This window comes from Rhinolophus hipposideros, assembly GCF_964194185.1.
Source record: "Rhinolophus hipposideros genome assembly, chromosome: 7".
NCBI lineage: Eukaryota > Metazoa > Chordata > Mammalia > Chiroptera > Rhinolophidae > Rhinolophus > Rhinolophus hipposideros.
Window position 1 is genome coordinate 66,866,106 of NC_138053.1, and position 18,276 is coordinate 66,884,381.

Below are 18,276 nucleotides of genomic sequence, written 5' to 3' on the forward strand. Positions count from 1 at the left end.
AGGATGGGTTGATTTCTCCACTGAGAGTGCCCTTGTCTTTCTAGGCTCCTAGTCTCTAGTCTTCTCTTGTAGCGATTTGGATGAATATTTCAGTTCTAATCTATAAAAAGAATGAGATGCTCACAAACTCTTCCAGGCACAACCACAGCTTACATAACTTAGATAGCAACTATTGTACACACCACTGTGTTAGTTGATGTGGAAAATATACAATAAGCACCTAATCAATATTTTAATCAAATTATTCCCTGGCTTCAGCAGGAAGGAGACTCACCAAAGGTAAATGCAGCACTCTGAGCACAATGCTTATAATAATCAAATAACAGTTGGCTTGATCTACATGAAAGATTCTAACCCAGTGATCAGAATCCAATAGTCCTTCACATTTATTAAAGTGTGTAAGTATGATCATTCAAATTAACTTTAAACATTTTTACAGTGATTTATACTCTACAGAGACAATACCAGCATCTGAGTGAGTGGAAAAGTAGAAACTGAAATTTGAATTTGGTTAATGGCAACGCAAAGTTTTCAGTTTTTCCGGACAGTACTTGTACTGGTTACACATATGCTCGTAAATGGTCATTCTTCTTTCCTTCTCCCTTTCTTCAGCTGCAAGACATGGAGGAGAACACAGATCTTAATTCACAAATAGGTATGCCCATACACTGATATACGGGAACACTGAGGCTCAAAGATATGAGGGGACTTGCCCAAAAGCCAGGAGGCAAGTCTCAGGAAAAAACCCTAATGTTTTCGAAAGTGCTTTGTGAGCAGTAAAATATGACAGCATTCTTGCAAACCATAGGCACTTAACTAACAAGCAGCTGCACTGCCCCAGTGGCCACGCTGGACACTACAGGTTGAAAGACAGCCCAGCCTTGAAGGAGTTTCCAGTGTAGGGGACACAGATATAAGGAAGAAGTATGTCCAGGACACAGCAGGGCACAAAGGAGGGAGTGGCCACTTCTAGAAAGATGAGCGCAGAGGGTCTTCTCCAGGAAAAGACATTTGAGCTGACTCAGGAAGCTGAGTAATTAGATGTCCACCAGAAGGACATGGGGGTTGAAAAGAAGGTCAGGGCCAAGGAGCAGTATGGGCTGGGGAATGGCATTTTCAGACTTATAATTTCACATTCTTTGGGGCAGCTGCCTGCAGGAGGCGTTGGAAGCAGGGATACACTCCACTGTGACAGACCAGGCAACAGACCTCACTGAGGCAGTGAGGTCTTGAGCGTTAAGATGTGGAGATGATATAAGAGGTGTTTAAGAGGTAGAGCTGACAGAATTTGGTCACGCTTCAAGCTTGGAGGGGAGGGAAAGATGGAGGTCAAGTTTCTGACTTGAATACTGGGGAGGATGGTGGTGCCATTTGCTGACAAAGGAAACTGAGGAGGGAAAGAATGTAATATACTCGTATAATATAATTGGCTTAATGGTGGCCTCTCAAGTACGTTTCTTGGATCTGACTCATAACAAATGACTTTTCAGACCTCATCTTTTGATTCAGGATAGTTTTCCATCACTCACCTCCCTACAATTAACTGCAAGAGGGGAAATACAACATCCCAGCTCTATGTTCCAAATGTCTACCCTATGGTAAAACATAAAAGCAACATGGACTTAAAGCGGAAGACACAGGTACATGCTCTTAGCACAGTGCCCATGCAATGTTTCATTGGCTGTGTGTCAAGGCTTAATAGGCACCTGTTACATTTTTATGGTTCAGTAGTAAGATGTACTAGAACTTTGTTGAAATTACAATTATATTCTCTATGAACCCAGAGCGTAGGGGTGAATAATGGAAACCTACGATAAGGTCTGAGCTCCAGGAGCTCAGGCACATCTGCATGAAGGTTGAAAAGTCTCTCTCAAACAGCTGGTAGGTATTTTAGGTAGGGGTCCTCATGGTGCCTCCACTAGCCTTTGCTGAAGATAGGGGCTTCCCTTCTAGAAGGATGTAGCTCCACAGAGAGCACAGCTTGGCCAGTGGTCAGCTCCAGGTCAAGGACAATGACACAGCTAGGGAGGGGGAGCATGGTCCCCACTTGTGTCTCATGTGCTCCCTCCGGCTTCATACAACTGCAGCCACTGTGTGAGGCCGCCCTGGGACCTTGGATAATAGCCCTTAGCTCTCCTACAGCCCCCAGCCCTCAAGAGAGCCCAGGCATGAGAACCTATTATTGGAGATTGAAGAATGTCTTATAACAAAGTTCGGCATAAAGAGTATTGAGTACTCACCATATGAGGCACTTGGGGGAATGTGCAAGCATGTATTAAATAAATGAATTTAAAAATTGAAAGAATAAACCTCCGCTAATGTCAATACCCAAAACACATCTCCATGGAGGGGTGAAAGCAGAGAAGTTAAACACCATCTGATCATGCACAAACTAAATCTCCTACTTGTATGAAGAGTAGGGTATGTTTTATTTCTGGGTTTTCCATTCAGCTCTTAATGCCATAGATTAAAATACTAATTGCACTGTTTCCCAGCTAGGAGAAAACCCCTCATTCTTTAAAACCAGGATCTCGATGCGGATTTGTGTCTGTAAGCATGATGTAGGACCAGGCTCCATCAGGAGACATTGTTTTCTTTTCTTACTCAGCATCCCAGATTATCCTAAAATGGAAATTACTCTATGAGAATAGAACAGAGGATGTGACTATATGTCTAAGGAATCCAATTTGAACAGGTATTGAAAACCCTTAAGAACCCATTCTCTGTTGTGTCACTTTCCAAGCTTTAGGACCCAGCATGGGAGGCAGGATGAAAATGAGTCTCCTTTATGCCAGCATGTTCTGACATGTTCAAGCTTGAACCCTGTGTTATTACTTAACCAGAAACAAACTAACACAATCTCCCACTGTAATTTGCTAAGTTATCCACACGTTTAGAGCAGGATTTCTCAACCTCTGCACTACAGAGATTTGGGGCTAGAAAATTCTTTGTTGTGGCGGGCTGTCCTGTATGTTGTTGAAAGTTTAACAGCATCCCTGATCTCTACCCATTACATGACAGTGACTTCCTGGCCTTTATCCATTAGATGACAGTAGCAGATCTGTCCTGAGTTATGACAACCACAAATGTCTCCAGACATTGCTAAATCACCCCCAGTTGAGAAACACCGATTTGAGAAATGCTCTTAAACCCAAGTTCAGCCAGACACAAGGAGTCAGCTGACCATCCAAAAGGCAACCAGGAGCTACTCTACCTGCTGTTGTGATAACAAGGCCTTAGGACAACAAGTAAGTTGAAATCCTCTCATTGGTCCAGGTACAATAAGTTTAAGGTACTGAGCAAATAGTTCACTACCAATATAAGAAGTGATTTGGGGGCCAGCCCGGTGGCTCAGGCAGTTAGAGCTCCATGCTCCTAACTCCAAAGGCTGCCGGTTCGATTCCCACATGGGCCAGTGGGCTCTCAACCACAAGGTTGCCAGTTCAATTCCTCGAGTCCCGCAAGAGATGGTGGGCTCCGCCCCCTGCAACTAAGATGGAACACGGCACCTTGAGCTGAGCTGCCTCCCGGATGGCTCAGTTGGTTGAAGCGTGTCCTCTCAACCACAAGGTTGCCGACTCCCGCAAGGGATGGTGGGCTGCGCCTCCTGCAACTAACAACAGCATCTGGATCAGATGCTGAGCTGTGCCCTCCACAACTAAGACTGAAAGGACAACAACTTGACTTGGAAAAAGTCCTCGAAGTACACACTGTTCCCCAATAAAGTCCTGTAACAAAACAAACAAACAAACAAAAAAAAGAAGTGATTTGGTCTATCATCACTGTGTGTTTCTAAGATCTTACTGATTCGTTTTTACCAGACAAAATTTTAAAAATTATTATAGTGTCTTTATTTCACTGTATCTATACATCAGTAGTCTTTCAGCAGCAAGTGGCAGACACCCAATTCAATGTGGATGAAGCAAAAAAGGAGAAGCTTTTTATTGGGTCGTGTAACAAAATCCAGGGTTAGAACTGACTTTACATTCACCTGGATCGAGGTATTCAAACAATGATACAAGAAATATTTCACTTTCATCTTTTGATCATATTTTCCTCTATGTTGGCTTTGTTTCCAAGGTGCTTTCCCGCATTGGTGACGAAGATGCTCCTGAGGCGCAGGCTGACATCCTAGAAACTGCTATGGAAAGAGAAGGACTCTTTCCCAAGAGTTCCGGCCAAAGTTCCAGGGTGAAGTCTCATTGGCCGGACGTGGATCACGCGCCCATCCATGAGCCCACCATTGTGGCCTGAGAAATGGAACTCTCCAGATGATCTCCCAGGTCTGTCAGCACACTTTCCGGTAGAGTGTCGCAAAGGGCCTCCATTGGTTCCTATCTCCTGGTTTTCATCCCCCTCGTGTATTCTCCTCTTCTTGAGTGTAGGCCATGCTCACTTCTAATGAATAGAATATAGCGCAAATGATGGGATGTAACTTCGGATATGATGTTACAAAAAGACCAGGACTTCTGGCTTGCTCACCCTGACATACTGTGAGCTGCCCCATGGAGAGGCCTACGTGGCAAGTAACTGATGCCTCTGTGTAAGAGCCAGCAAAAACGCAAGGCTTGCCAAGGGCCTTGTGAGTGAGCTTAGCAGCGGGTCTCCCCTGAGTTGAGTGTTGAGATGATTACAGCCCTGACTGACACCTTATTACAGTCTTCTGAAAAATCTTCAGGCAAAGGTAGACCGAAAACTGGCTCCCAGACTCCTGACCCATAGAAGCTGTGAGGTAGTGTTTATTGTTTTAAGCCATTATGTTTTGGAGTTATTTGTGATACAGCAATATATAACTAATACAACACACCTCATGCATGCACACACACACATACACCAGGGATACAGGATGGGATTATTTCACCAAATACCATGGCCTGAGACTAGGGGAGACATAGTCCCAAAGGAATTCTAGTATTCCAAAATACACATTCATTATAACATCCAACTTAGGCTGTTTTGACTGAACATATAAGTTTCGAAACATAAAAGGAAAGCAGTCCTCCGACACTCTAGCCATAGCAGGAAAGACTATAGACTTCCATGTGATTTCATCAAGAATTGATTTATAATGACCTGACTTACAGGAGACTTTGAAAAGCCACATATCCTGGGGGTGAGGGATGGAAGCCCAGTGCTGATAGCTAGTCATCCTCCATTCACCCCTGGAGATGGAAACTGCGAGGCACCAGTTTGAGCAAAACTTTTCTATTGTTTTAAACCTGTCAGTTCTGAATTTTTCATTTCCATTATTACATAAGCCCTGAAGTACTTGCTATTGCCAGGGACAATTTATTTTCTCTTCCCATTAAACAGGAAATTAAAAAGCCTAAGAAGAAGCTGAAACAGTGATGAATCTTTTGCTGCAGTATCATGAATTTGAAGTTCAATTTTGAAACATTGGCATTGAGGTCTTGATTAAAATATTTCTTCCAAAATGTCCCTGAAGCACTAACATAAAGTACTCTTAGGCTCCGAATTGCTTCAGGTGCTCCAGAACACACGATACATCGAACTGAATTCTCCTTGTTTTCTCACTTCTATGTTCCCATTTACTATGTCTGGCTCATGGTAAATACACTGGGAAAAATGAAACTCCTGTCAGGCATTTGATCACTAGAAAGAGTGAATTGAAAGTTAAATTAAGTACTAAGGAGAGTATGACTTGCTAACCATAACCCACTGGAACACAAGTCTCCATGAATTGCCCATGATGAAATGTCACAAAGGGAAGAGAATTTAGGAAGTGACTTGAATACCAGGAGAATTGATTATCAGTACTATTACTTAGGACCACTTAGAGTGTATTATTATATGTGGCTTCTTCATAGTGTGACATTTGATTGATACTATAGAGCAAGAAATTGATTCATTAATTTGTATATTTTCACAGTAGTTGGATCTAGAAAAATGCTGCGTGTGACATTGATGGATTTAGTGAAGTCTGCACTTTCAGATTACTAGCTACTCTATGGGCTACTGAATATCTGTGATCCTTCCATAAACATTGAGATTCTTACTAACCATATTTGTTTATAATGAACTGAGCACACTTTTTTTTTTTTTTTTTTTTTTTTTTTATTTTTATTTTTTTTTTATTAATTAATTTATTTATTAGTTTCAGGTGTACAAAACAAGGTAATACTTAGACGTTCATCATTTATATCCCTCATACTGTGAACCCCCCTCCCCCCATCCACTATCCCTCCGACCTCACACTGAACCATCACATTATATATATAAAATTATAGTTGGCATTCATTAATGTTTAGCTTCTGATGTACAATGCCATGATCAGGTATCCACAGTATCCCTGAGGTGGTCTCCCAAATAGGACGCATGTCCATCGGATACCCAACAAAATCTTTACAACATTATAGAATACCTTCCCCAAATTAATTTTCAAAAGAAAAACCCTGAGGCCATCTTGTGGTTACCAGCTGCTTCCAAATCCCTTCACCTTTCCCCTTATCCCCAACCCCCTCCCACACACCCATCTAACCACTCTCGGTTTTTTTGAACTGAGCACACTTTTAAAGATCTGCTTACTCACACATAGCTGAGGGGTAAAAAAAAACAACAACAAAAACCCCTATTCTGTTTCTATGACCTAAAGTTAGTGAAAGTTCCAGACACTAAAGGCATGGGGAAGAAGAATGGTGAATCAAATGAGATCTTTGAAGACCCAAGGGTTTTACCCAAGGTCCAGGTTGGAAAGAGCCTTGTATGTTTTTCTCTGCGTATTTCTCAACAACAAAAAAAGCTTCAAAAGCTAAGAAAGGAAAAGTGTTATTTTCTTAATTTGCATTGATCTGCATTTCTTAAGACATCAGAATCTCAGTAATTGCAACAGGACTGTATTTCTCTAGTTCTAACCCACTCACACACTTATTTGGAAAGTCTAGCTTCCTCAAAATTCTACCCAGTAGTTGAGAAAGCTCCTGGGTGTATTAAGTGAGTGTGGGAATGGCTATGACTTGGCTATGAGTAGAGAGTATCATTTTCTTCTGCAAGTTCTTGTAGCTGCGATGTGGGACCTGCTAGTTCCTTCTCTCCTGCTTTGGACACTCTTGCCTCTCAGAGCCAGTTCTAGCACAGGTGCCACCTGCCCTGTTTCAGAGACATGCTGGCCTGTGTGTCATGTGTCCATCACTGAAGTGCTGCGGTGCTGGGCCACACTGCCTTCTGCTTTCAAGCTCCTACAGAGAGGAGTGAAAAGGTACCTAGTTCCTTTAGTTTTACTGCTTCATCTTCCCAGGACTCTAGCACATGTTCTGAGGGATTCAGTAAAAGAGCACAGCCCCCAAATTCTAACGGAGCTCTCTCCTGAGGCTGGCAGCCCATCCTTGAGCCAAGTTTGTATAAATGACTTTCTTTGCCCTAACGAGTGAGTCTTGTTATCCCACTGGCCACCCAGACATGTCTGAAAACCGAGGATATGTAGCTTAGACCCTCAAGCTTACAGACCCCCAAGTTCTTAAACCAGGACATAATCACTGTAGATGTGAGTCAAGTGAGACTGAACCCCCAAGTGAAATTTGGGGGAATTTTCTTGTATGTCAGGGCACTATTGATCTTGATGAAAGAAAACTCAAGAAATGATTAACATTGACTATGGAATGTAAACAAACTAATTAAAGAATTTAATATTATTTTTCTGTGCTTCAAGCATGGCTTAATTTTAAAGTAGTTTAGCTTGTCATAAAGAACCAGACTGAAATCAAACCACCATTTAGAAGCTATGCTAAATTCACCATGTCACTTAAAGTCTCAGAGCCTCTGTTTCCTCATTTGAAAATGGGGATAACACAGACACTATCCACTTAGATTGTTGTTAGCATTGGATGAACTAATGAACACAAGCAGAACACAGTACAGTTGGCCCTTCAGGTCTGCAGGTTTCACGTGTTCGGATTCTACCAACTTTGGATCAAAAATATTCACACACACAAAAATTTACATTGTGGCTGATGTGTACTATGTAGTTTGGCCTATGAAGGCTGCATCTGTACTGACCATGTACAGACTCATTTTTCTTGTTCTTATTCCCTAAACAATACAATATAACAACTATTTACATAGCATTTACACTGCGTTAACTATTATAAATAATCTAGAGATGATTTAAATTATACAGGAGGATGTGCACAGTGTATATGCAAATACTACACCATTCTGTACGAGAGACTTAAGAATCCATGGATTTTCACCTTTGCTGTGGGTCCTGGAACCAGTCCCCCACCGATACTTAGAGATGACTGTACCTGGCACAGAATAAACACCCAGCCAAGCTTTGGCCATTATGTGTGTGTCAAAATTTCTTCCTAGTATAATACAGATGTTCAAAAGCATTTTCATAGCCCCACTAGACAGTGGTCAAAGCATTTAGGAAAAGACTGGTTGCTGTTTTAGAAAAGCGGCCTCAATCTTGATTAAGAATGACATTTCTAATGTTTTGCCTGCTACTATGTAAATAGCACAGAATTCTCACAAATAAATCACATCATTTTGTATAAACAGATTCCTAGCTTTCTCTGCAGTGGAGGGCAGCTCCTCACAAATTCTTCTGAGAATGCTCTGACTTGTCCCAGAATCAGCCCATGCCGAGTTTACTATTCAGACCAGATTATTACCAGGCAGTTGGAGCGGTCAAATTCCCACAGCCAATTTTCTATAAAAATCCCAAGTAATTGAAATGGGAGGAAGGTACCCAGTAAAAGTCAGGGTGAATAATTGAGCACAGTAGCTGTCTGCAGCTTCTGAGGCAACGTAGTCAAGGCATTTTATAAGAGGGTTGATGCAGCTGCTATTGTCTCCAGAGGCCCTTGGCTGCAAACCCCTACCCCCATCTTATCAAGAATGTAATGGCTCAGTGCGAAGTCAGAGGGATAGTGGATGGGGGGCGGGAGATCCACACAGTGTGAGGGATATAAATGATAAACATCTAAGTAAAAAAAAAAAAAGTGGCAAGATGAGTGGCCAGGGGGCTCTAGGATTAACCATTCTCCAATGCCTGAGTGATCCTGTGAATGCCTAATGTGAACAGTGACATTGTACATCCCACCTTTCTGAAGGTCGATGGTGAGAAACACCATGACTGGCTGAGGTGGTCACTAAACAGAAGCACTGTGTCTTCCCTGGCTCTGTAGATTCCTTCAAGGGGTAGACTCACCTGCTGGGGATAAAAATAGGCTGATTGCTATTTTAGAAAATTGGCCTCAAATCTCAATTAAGAGTGACATTTCTAATTTTTTCCTGCCCCTACTCATACGTAACTAGAACAAAACTCTCACAAATAAATGCCCTCCATCCCTATTCAGGACTAAATCAGGAGTTGGGGACACAAGTGGCAGAAACCCAACTCACATTATATTCAGTAAAAAGGAAATTTGTTGACTCCTGCTGCTGGTAAGAATGCAAAACTACTCACAGGATGGAATGAAGCTCTAGATTAGAATGAAGTTCACTGCATGTGAAACCTGAAAATCAATGACTCAGGTCAGCCTCCATGTCTCAAGGACCCTGCGGGCAGAGGGGTAGAGATGGACATCCAATACCAGAAACATGTGTTTGGAAGAATAATGTGATGAACAATCAAATCAAAATGAGAGGTTCTAGAAGTTCTGTGAACTACTCCAACTATTTACCTGTTCATAGCAACCATTTAAAGACTTTACTGGTATAAACCCTAAGGCCAACTGTTATGGATTGAATTGTGTCCCTCTTCCCAATTCATATGTTGAAGATTTAACTCCCTCTACCTTTCTGTGTTCTTGCCTGAGACCCCTGTAATAAAAGACAGATCAACAAGAGAAAAAACAAACAGAAATTTATTAACATGTATATGTCATGTGTACCAGGTTGGACAATTAAATTTGCAAACTTATCCTAAAAAAAGTGCTACATACCTCATTGCTGAATATCACTATGATCACCTTCCAAGTACTCCCCTTGGGAAGCTATGCACTGACGCCAGTGCCTAGTCCACCCTTCAAAGCAATTTTGGAACTCTTTTTCTGGCATGGCCTTCAGAGCTGTCATTGCATTACCCTTGATGTCCTGAATGTCATCAAAATGTCTTCCTTTCAATATTTCCTTTATCTTCGGGTAAAGAAAGAAGTCATTGGGGGCCAGATCAGGTAAGTAGGGAGTGTGTTTCAATACAGTTATTTGTTTACTGGCTAAAAACTCATACATGGAAGATATCCAGTGAAAAATTCATAACTCTTCAAGGAGGTTCAGAACTCCAGCTTAAATTTTATCTTCAGCTAAAGACAAAAAAAAGAAAAAAAATTAGAAGGAAAGAAAGATGTGTGAAGAGGCCAATTATGGGGAGGTTACAAGATAAACAGGGTAAGTTTATTATGCAGATTTAAGTGGGTGTCTTGTCCGTTGACAAAGTTGTCTTGTGATTTAGTCATCCTCTTATTCCTGGTACAGAGAGGGAGTCACCCTTACAAAAGATTTCCTGTATAAATGCAAATGTCCCTTAAAAAAGAGTAACTTCTACTCTGTTCTCAGAACTTCTGTGCCTGTTGTTTCCCAAAATAATCAGCTCAAATAATTCTTGTGCCAAAGAGGCATATTTTGGGGTGGCATATTTTTCTACCCTTTCATATTCCTTCTCCAGGCTCAAAGTCACTTCAGATGACTGTCTCCTTCAATTGAAGATTACATCGTATTTCAAGGTAGCCCCTCCTCTGGGGCTCCTCCCCTCAAAGCCTCAGGCTTAGGGATGATAACAGTTCTGACACCAGCCCCAGACCACTGCTCTATCTCCTTTGTTCTTCTCTGCCCACATTTCTGTTAACAGGCACTCTGTAAATGAAACCTTTCCAAATCATCCTAATTTGAGGGTGACATCTGCTTCCGACTCATAGAGCTCTCCATAAAACAGAGGGGGGAAAACTGAAGAGCAAAACCTTCTCCCCTCCACCTGGAGAAAGGATCACAGAGAGAATGTCTAAAGTGCATTGGGCCCTAATATGTAAAGTCCATGTCAGGTGAGAGATTTTTTTTTTTTAATATTCCATCTGTCATCAGAAATCACTTGCTTGAATAATAACATAGGCATTTCTATTTCCTTTGGGGTCTTCTTTCATCTTTGCTTTCTAATTATACTTATACTTGAGAATCTTTGTGGTCCTATGAAAACCTGTGTCCAATAATTTTGACGGCTCAAGATTTCTGCCTGTGTTGTGGTCTGCAATACACCACTTTTATGTTTTTGTGTTTTTCAGAGTTCAATATCTGAAAAGTAAGAAGGCTTCTATATGGCAGTATGGATTTCATCTCCTGGGGAAGCACGACAAAGTTTAAACATTTGCGGTCCCCTTTCCTTTTACCAGGGACCTCAACCCCTTCTCTCATTTCACCAGTTTCACATTTAATCATTCTCTCCTCTGGAGGCAAACTGCCCATTTATTCAGTGTCTACTATTTATCAGGCATTGCATATTATTTTAATTCTCAAACCAACCCTATGAAAGAGATCTCATCATCCCATTTTACAACCAAGGAGACAGGCCCAGGAAGTTGATCTGTCCAACATGACACACTGGTAAATAGTAAAGGACGGGAAAGCACCAGATCTGTGATCCCAAAGAGCATGACCCATGACACCTGGGATTCTGCTGTTGCCTGCTATCCTTTACCTGCTCACTTCTCCCACATGTACCTGAATCTGGAATCCTCAGTCTGAAATGCTGCCCCCACAATGATCCTCCACACCCTCTGATTTTGACCTCATCTCCAGCATTTTCTCCATGGTTGATTTTACCAACTGTGGGACACAGCTACCTACAGATTAGATTAATAGAGATACGAGCAAATGCTTTCCAGAATTTCACTCACAGACATAATCATCTTGTCTGTGGGTGTTTTTGTCTCCTAAGCTAGAACTTCCGTTTCTTGAAGGTTGAAACCATATTTTGTATTTCTCTGGTACCCTCCCACCCGAGCCCCCCCACAGTCTGTTTCAGCTCTCTGCACACAAGACATGCTTCAAAAGATGCCACTGACTGACCAGCAGAATTTAAAAACTGGAAATTTTGAAAAGTTTTGTTTATAAAGGGGAAGTACACCATTTCTACCATGGTTTTGAAAGAAATATTTTCTAGAGAATAATTAAAAGTATGTTTTCCCTTCTTGTTTCCCTGAGGACCCAATCAGGACATGTAAGAACTACTACCATGTTTCCCCAAAAATAAGACCTAGCCGGACAATAAGCTCCAATTCATCTTTTGGAGCAAAAATTAATATAAGACCCAGTCTTATTTTAGTATAAGACTGGGTCTTATATAATATAATACCAGGTCTTATATTAATTTTTGCTCCAAAAGACGCATTAGAGCTGATTGTCTGGCTAGGTCTTATTTTGGGGGAAATATGCTAGTGTATAGATTTATTCGCACTCAGTGCTCTGTTCTATTCTGTCGTGCCTTTGTGAATTTTAAAGGACAATAACTCTTTAGGTCAAGAATTCATCTGTTAACAGTTTCCTTGCATGAGCCTATGGGAAGGAGAGGTTTCTGGCTTCTTTGGTGAAGTAACTGAGCATCAGAACACTGCTTGTGTGTTTTGCCTTACCACTGACTTTCTCAGAAGGAGGTTTTGGTGGTGCTGTTTACCGGAGAATTCTATGTCTCAATATTTAAATCGCACAGTGAACAGAGCCCCTTCTTGCCTAAGAACGTGGGGGAAGAGGGCAGGGCAAGGGGAGGTTAGTCTGAGACTCAAACATAAAACCAGCTTAAGTGATTTGAGAGGCCCTGGAGAGATTTCCTAGCCCCCAAATATCTCCATTGGCTTGCTCTAATGCGGAAAAAGAAACCTCACATTTACCTCACATCTTCATTCAGGCAGTGATGACCTGGATAATCTACAAATATGTTACCTAGGAAGATGCGATATTACTTTGCCTTTATTCTAAGATGCACAGTTCACCCACATTTTAATGTTTCTGAATCAGTATGTGTTTTTACAATCAATGTGACTTTTTAACATAGTAGGGCTTCTTTATTTCTCCTGAACTATTGTTAAGTTCATTGTTATTAAATAGATAAGAACTCCTGGAAAACATGTTGAAAAGCTACATAGCTGGGCCCCATAAGACAGGTGCGAATTGAGGAGGTCTGGAATATGATGAGGAATTTGCATTTGCAACAAGAGTCCAGGTGATTCCGAGCAGGTAGCCCTGCTTCAAGAGTCCAAGTGAATATTTCCTGGGTTCAGTAAACATGGTCTTTACGAATCTTAGTAGTGCAAATTCATAAGGTGTGGCCTGTGTGGGCTGCTCAGGTTGTCACTGGGTCTGCAATTCAGAACTGAATATTGGGGAGAGAGCCACACCCCTTTAAGCAGAGAAGTCATGGAGCCTGTGTTTTCTGAATTCAATTATGCTGTGTCATTTTCCCCTGAAATGCTGGTATTTTTACACTTAAACTCCATCTCCCAGGTGTCTTTCACTTTCAGCCATTTCATAGATACGGATGTAAATTAGATAAGTTTCTTCCAGAAGCTCACACTCCAGTGCGTGCATCTTGTAAATTTCCTGAGCCAGATTACACATGCTAAAATGGGAGCCACCAAGGAATTCATAAATTGGGAGTGTTAGCAACTCCCTTCCGCAACTGTGTTACCCAGTTATGGCAGAAGCAGGCCATCAGCCAAACTCTGCAGACACCTAACTAAATATTTATTAGTAAACAGCCAAAAAAGCCATTCATACAACCTTGCATGCAAGGTTCTCTCAAGACAATGCCAGGGTTTCAAAGGCAGGATACTGTTGCTAATATAGCCAGCATGGGGCAACCAGAATCCTCCAGAGTTCATGGCTAGACCCAAGAAGAGGTAAAGGCTTACCTGAGGCATCATTCTAAGGGTGCAGGTTATAATTCTAGCTGAATACATATATTTAATTTATGCAAGAGTGGAGGGTTTCTAAACTGCTTTAACTCACCAACTTATCTTGAATAACTTTATATTTTTATTTTTAAAGATTTTATTGGGGAAGGGGAACAGGACTTTATTGGGGAACAGTGTGTACTTCCAGGAATTTTTTTCCCAGTCAAGTTGTTGTCCTTTCAGTCTTAGTTGTGGAGGGCGCAGCTCAGCTCCAGGTCCAGTTGCCATTGTTAGTTGCAGGGGGCACAGCCCACCATCCCTTGCAGGAGTCGAGGAATCGAACTGGCAACCTTGTGGTTGAGAGGACGCGCTCCAACTAACTGAGCCATCTGGGAGGCAGCTCAGCTCAAGGTGCCATGTTCAATCTTAGTTGCAGGGGGCGGAGCCCACCATCCCTTGCAGGACTCGAGGAATTGAACTGGCAACCTTGTGGTTGAGAGCCCACTGACCTATGTGGGAATCGAACCGGCAGCCTTCGGAGTTAGGAGCATGGAGGTCTAACGACCTGAGCCAAGGGGCTGGCCCTTGAATACCTTTATATTCACCAAGGAGATCCCATTTCTAACTTTCATTGTATTAATCAAATGCTACTAATTTCATCAATGTAAAAACAATGCTGATATTAACTATGCTAATTGACAAAGCACCCATTATTGATGGAGATGTGAATAACAAGGGCTTTGCCTCTGGATTGTACTTTTTTTTAAAAGGAGGGCGCAGCTCACAGTGGCCCATGCGGGGATCGAACCGGCAACCTTGGTGCTACCAGAACCACGCTCTAACCAACTGAGCTAACCGGCCACTCCCTGGATTGTACATTCTCTGGCGAGAGTCCAGAAATATTTGGTTAGAGCCTAAACCAGATGGCACACACATAGTATGGCACTGTATATTCAGAGGAAGCTCTCTGAAGACTGCATCAGACTCACACACACACTATGATACATGTAACAATGTCCCCAAGAGAAACATGCAACAGGGTTATAAGAACACAGATGAGGGAGTGACTAATTCTGTCTGGGCGACTGGGAAGACAGGAGGCAAGGACCAGAATATCCTTACAGAGAAGGCAGCCCAGTCTGAGTTTTATTTTCTTTTTTTTTTTTTTAAAATGCAAACAAAGATTTATTTGTATGAACAATGAGAATTAGGATACTAGATACGAAGCAAAGCAGTCTTCTGTCAAATGGAGAAGATCAAATTCTTAAGTAACTGACTTTGGGACATACAACAATGGGAAGGCTTGCTGTGTTGCCTTCAGATGTTAAGTCTCTTTATCTGACACTTCAGCAGGCTTTTTAAATGTGTCTTCCTCCTGGGCCTGCTCTTCTAATTTCCTATGATATAAAAGCTGGTGTTCCAGATAGCCTGTGTTCCTCTTCTGTTTATGTAGGTACTCTCCCATGACACGTAAGAGATCAGTTTCACTATTCGCAGAAGCCAAGGTCTTCAGGTCTTGCAGGAGCTTGGTTAACTTGTTCTCCAACTCCAGAGCAGACTCTAGAGCTTGTACGCCAGTTCCGCAGTTATCTAGATCCAGCCTCTGAATGACTGGAAGGCAGATTTTACCCTCCTGTCTTCTTAGGTATCTTAAGAACTGCTTTGCGTGTTCCCTCTTCACCTCAGCTTGGTCTTCGAAAAATGCAGCAAAAAGAGGTGCGCCCGTGTCCACATCGTAATAACAGGCCATAGATAAATAAGCATCACTGATGGGAAGCTGAAAAGATGCGACTTCATTAATAGCAAGCCTACAGTCTTCAGAAATGACGCTCTGGAGCTGGGATGCCATCTCAGTTTTAGAGAAAACCAAGCATAAGAAGTTGAGTTTTCTTAAATGTGTAGAAATGCATCAATTAGGCCAACTCAGGGTACACTCAGCAACCAGAAACAGCGCAGGCATGAGCAGAATCTAAGAAGCCACACACCTAACTGGGGTGGGTAGACTGCTGGGCATGTGATGGGGTGGCATGGGCTAGACAACACAAAATCCTTCAGATCCTGCTCAAGGGTTTGCTCTTGGTGGCCATCCAGAAGTGAGACAACAATCCCTACCTTCTCCAATTTCAGAACATGGATCACCATTGTGGATAAAAAAGGGTGGCAGGGGCACTGTAATAAATCTAACCAAAAGTAACCTCACAGGGGGACCTGATCGTAAATTCCTAACTGGGCAGGTCGTGGTGGGTAGTCGTGCCTCAGGCCTATAAACTTCCCCAGTAAAATGTTATCTCTGCCTGAAGCAAGTCCTGTCCATTGTTCTTGTGCATCTAGGTTACCACACCTTTGAAATGCCAGGAGGCGTCCTCTTTTCCAGATCTCAGAAGGCATAACCACGCTTGAGGGAGCACATAATCTTGTTAACTGTCCTGTACCTTATTTTCTCCCACCTTCATGTCATCTTCTTTACTTCCCTCCTTAATTTCAAATGTGTAAAAGAAACTGCAAAACTGTCCTTTGCTGGAGCATTTGAGATCCTGCTTCCTGGCAATTGTTGTCAGTTTGAGCTCAGACAAATTCTTCTAAAAAGTCCCTGTGGGTTTGAATGCTCTCACATCGACAACATACTGTGAGAACAACGTAGATCCAACAAGGGTCGGGCTTCTCCCCAAAACTTTCCAGCTGAAGTCCCAGAGCCCTGAGCATCCACTCCATCCATACTGGTTTTTTTCCATAAAAATCAAAGAAGAAAGACTACGGTCCCTAGAGTCCGGTAATAGTTGGGTGACTTGGACCAGTTTCTTCATCTCTCTGATCTCCAGCATCGTCATCAGTAAAATGGAAATAATTATACCTCCTTTTCAGATTGTTACGAAGATCAAAACAGTGCCTCAGACAGACAAGATGCTGACCTAATTTTATATTTAGTGTCTGTGTCTTTTAAATCTTTATCATCATTTTTTCTTGTTTATGAATCCTTAGAAAGAGGAAGGTCTATACTACATAAGTAGTACTTTATTTCACTGTAACTAGAGATTAGCAATCACCGACCTTGCACCATAAATCCTACTCTAAATTGTTTAAAATCTAGACGTTTAGCCCTTGAGGCTTCTGATCCTACTGAAATGACACAAGCATCTCTTATCTGCTTGCTGGTATTATCAGGGTGAGGTTCTCTTTTTATTTCCAGACCCACCAAAAGAATCAGATCCTAGCAGCTCTGAAGCTCTCTTTTCTTCCTGTTTTGTGTTTATTCCTGTTTTGAGTATATGAACAGCTCTAAGCTTTGATAATCCTGATGGCCAGTACGCTGGCAGCACTGCTTTCCACTGTCATGGTCAACGCCCTTGGCAACTGCTCTTGCAGGAAAAGCACCTCTTTTTCTAGGAAACTTCATTAGCCCTAATAGCATTTCAATGAAGACCCCTCACCAATATTCTTAACTCATACAACCTCTCCCCTCATAAAACCAAAATTGGGATCTTAAAAGAGGGCCGTGCCCTATTCTCATACAGATCGAATTCTGAACACAGAGTTTAAACAGCCACACTCCTGCTTTCCTTAAAGAAATTAACACTTTAATCCAAGGCAACAAGCTGCAACCACCAGCATTTTCAATCCTTTAAATCCCTGCAAGTAGGGCTTTTTCTGCTCCTCAATTTGCCCAAACTCTCCCAATTCTGGCAGAGCCCATGCATCAGACAGTTACCTGCCTGCCCTTGAAGACATATGGGTAACCCCCATCCCAGGTTCCGGTCATGCTAACCATTGCCATATAACAGGCAGCTTATCTTATTAGCTAGTTACTTGGCAAGGCCAGGAATGTTCCAGCCATGATGGAAGTTTAGATGTGGGATGAGATAATGAGGGAGCACAGATCTCTGATCTTTTTTTTTTTCCCCTCCCTCCCTCAGATTTCTGATTTTAGGCCTGGATTAAAAGCCCTGGAGCAGAGAACCAGTGGCTGGGGGGCCAATGGGAGGAGTGCCACTGACAGAGCAGAAGGATTACAGAATGCTTCCCCTCACCTTCTCCAGGGTCATTGCTTGCCCTGGTGAAAACTAACAAAGGGACAGCTTTTGAGTATGGCTCCAGAGACCCTGGAGCAGGATCATCTGGCTGCGGGGATCTGGATAGACAGACAGGCTTCACCATTTCTTAAAGCCTTGAAATTAAGTGGACATTGTTTTGTCAACATAAGAATGTTCAAACCTGTAGAGAATTTTTATGATGACATACTGGGAGCAAGATCTCAAGTGATCTAGAGAATAACAGTTTTGCAGCTTCTTTTATGCATTTGAAATTAAGGAGGGAAAGTTAGAGAAACTACATGGAGGTGGGAGAAAGCAAGGCAGGGATTGCATTACAGAATAGTTAACAAGATTATGTGCTCTCTTGAGGGTGGTTACAGATTATTTCAAAGGTGTGTTAACCTATA

At 42.1% G+C, this 18,276-nt stretch overlaps 1 protein-coding gene across 1 annotated transcript; it reads right to left on the reverse strand.

The window, feature by feature from the left end:
* Window positions 1–15,165: 15,165 nt before the first annotated feature.
* On the reverse strand, window positions 15,166–15,690 carry LOC308499757 (ferritin, heavy subunit-like; the record flags this gene model as incomplete). Its single annotated transcript, XM_081053578.1, has 1 exon — window positions 15,166–15,690. The coding sequence occupies one exon, from the start codon at window positions 15,688–15,690 to the stop codon at window positions 15,166–15,168; it is 525 nt and encodes a 174-aa protein (XP_080909704.1).
* Between the last annotated feature and the right edge of the window lie 2,586 nt (window positions 15,691–18,276).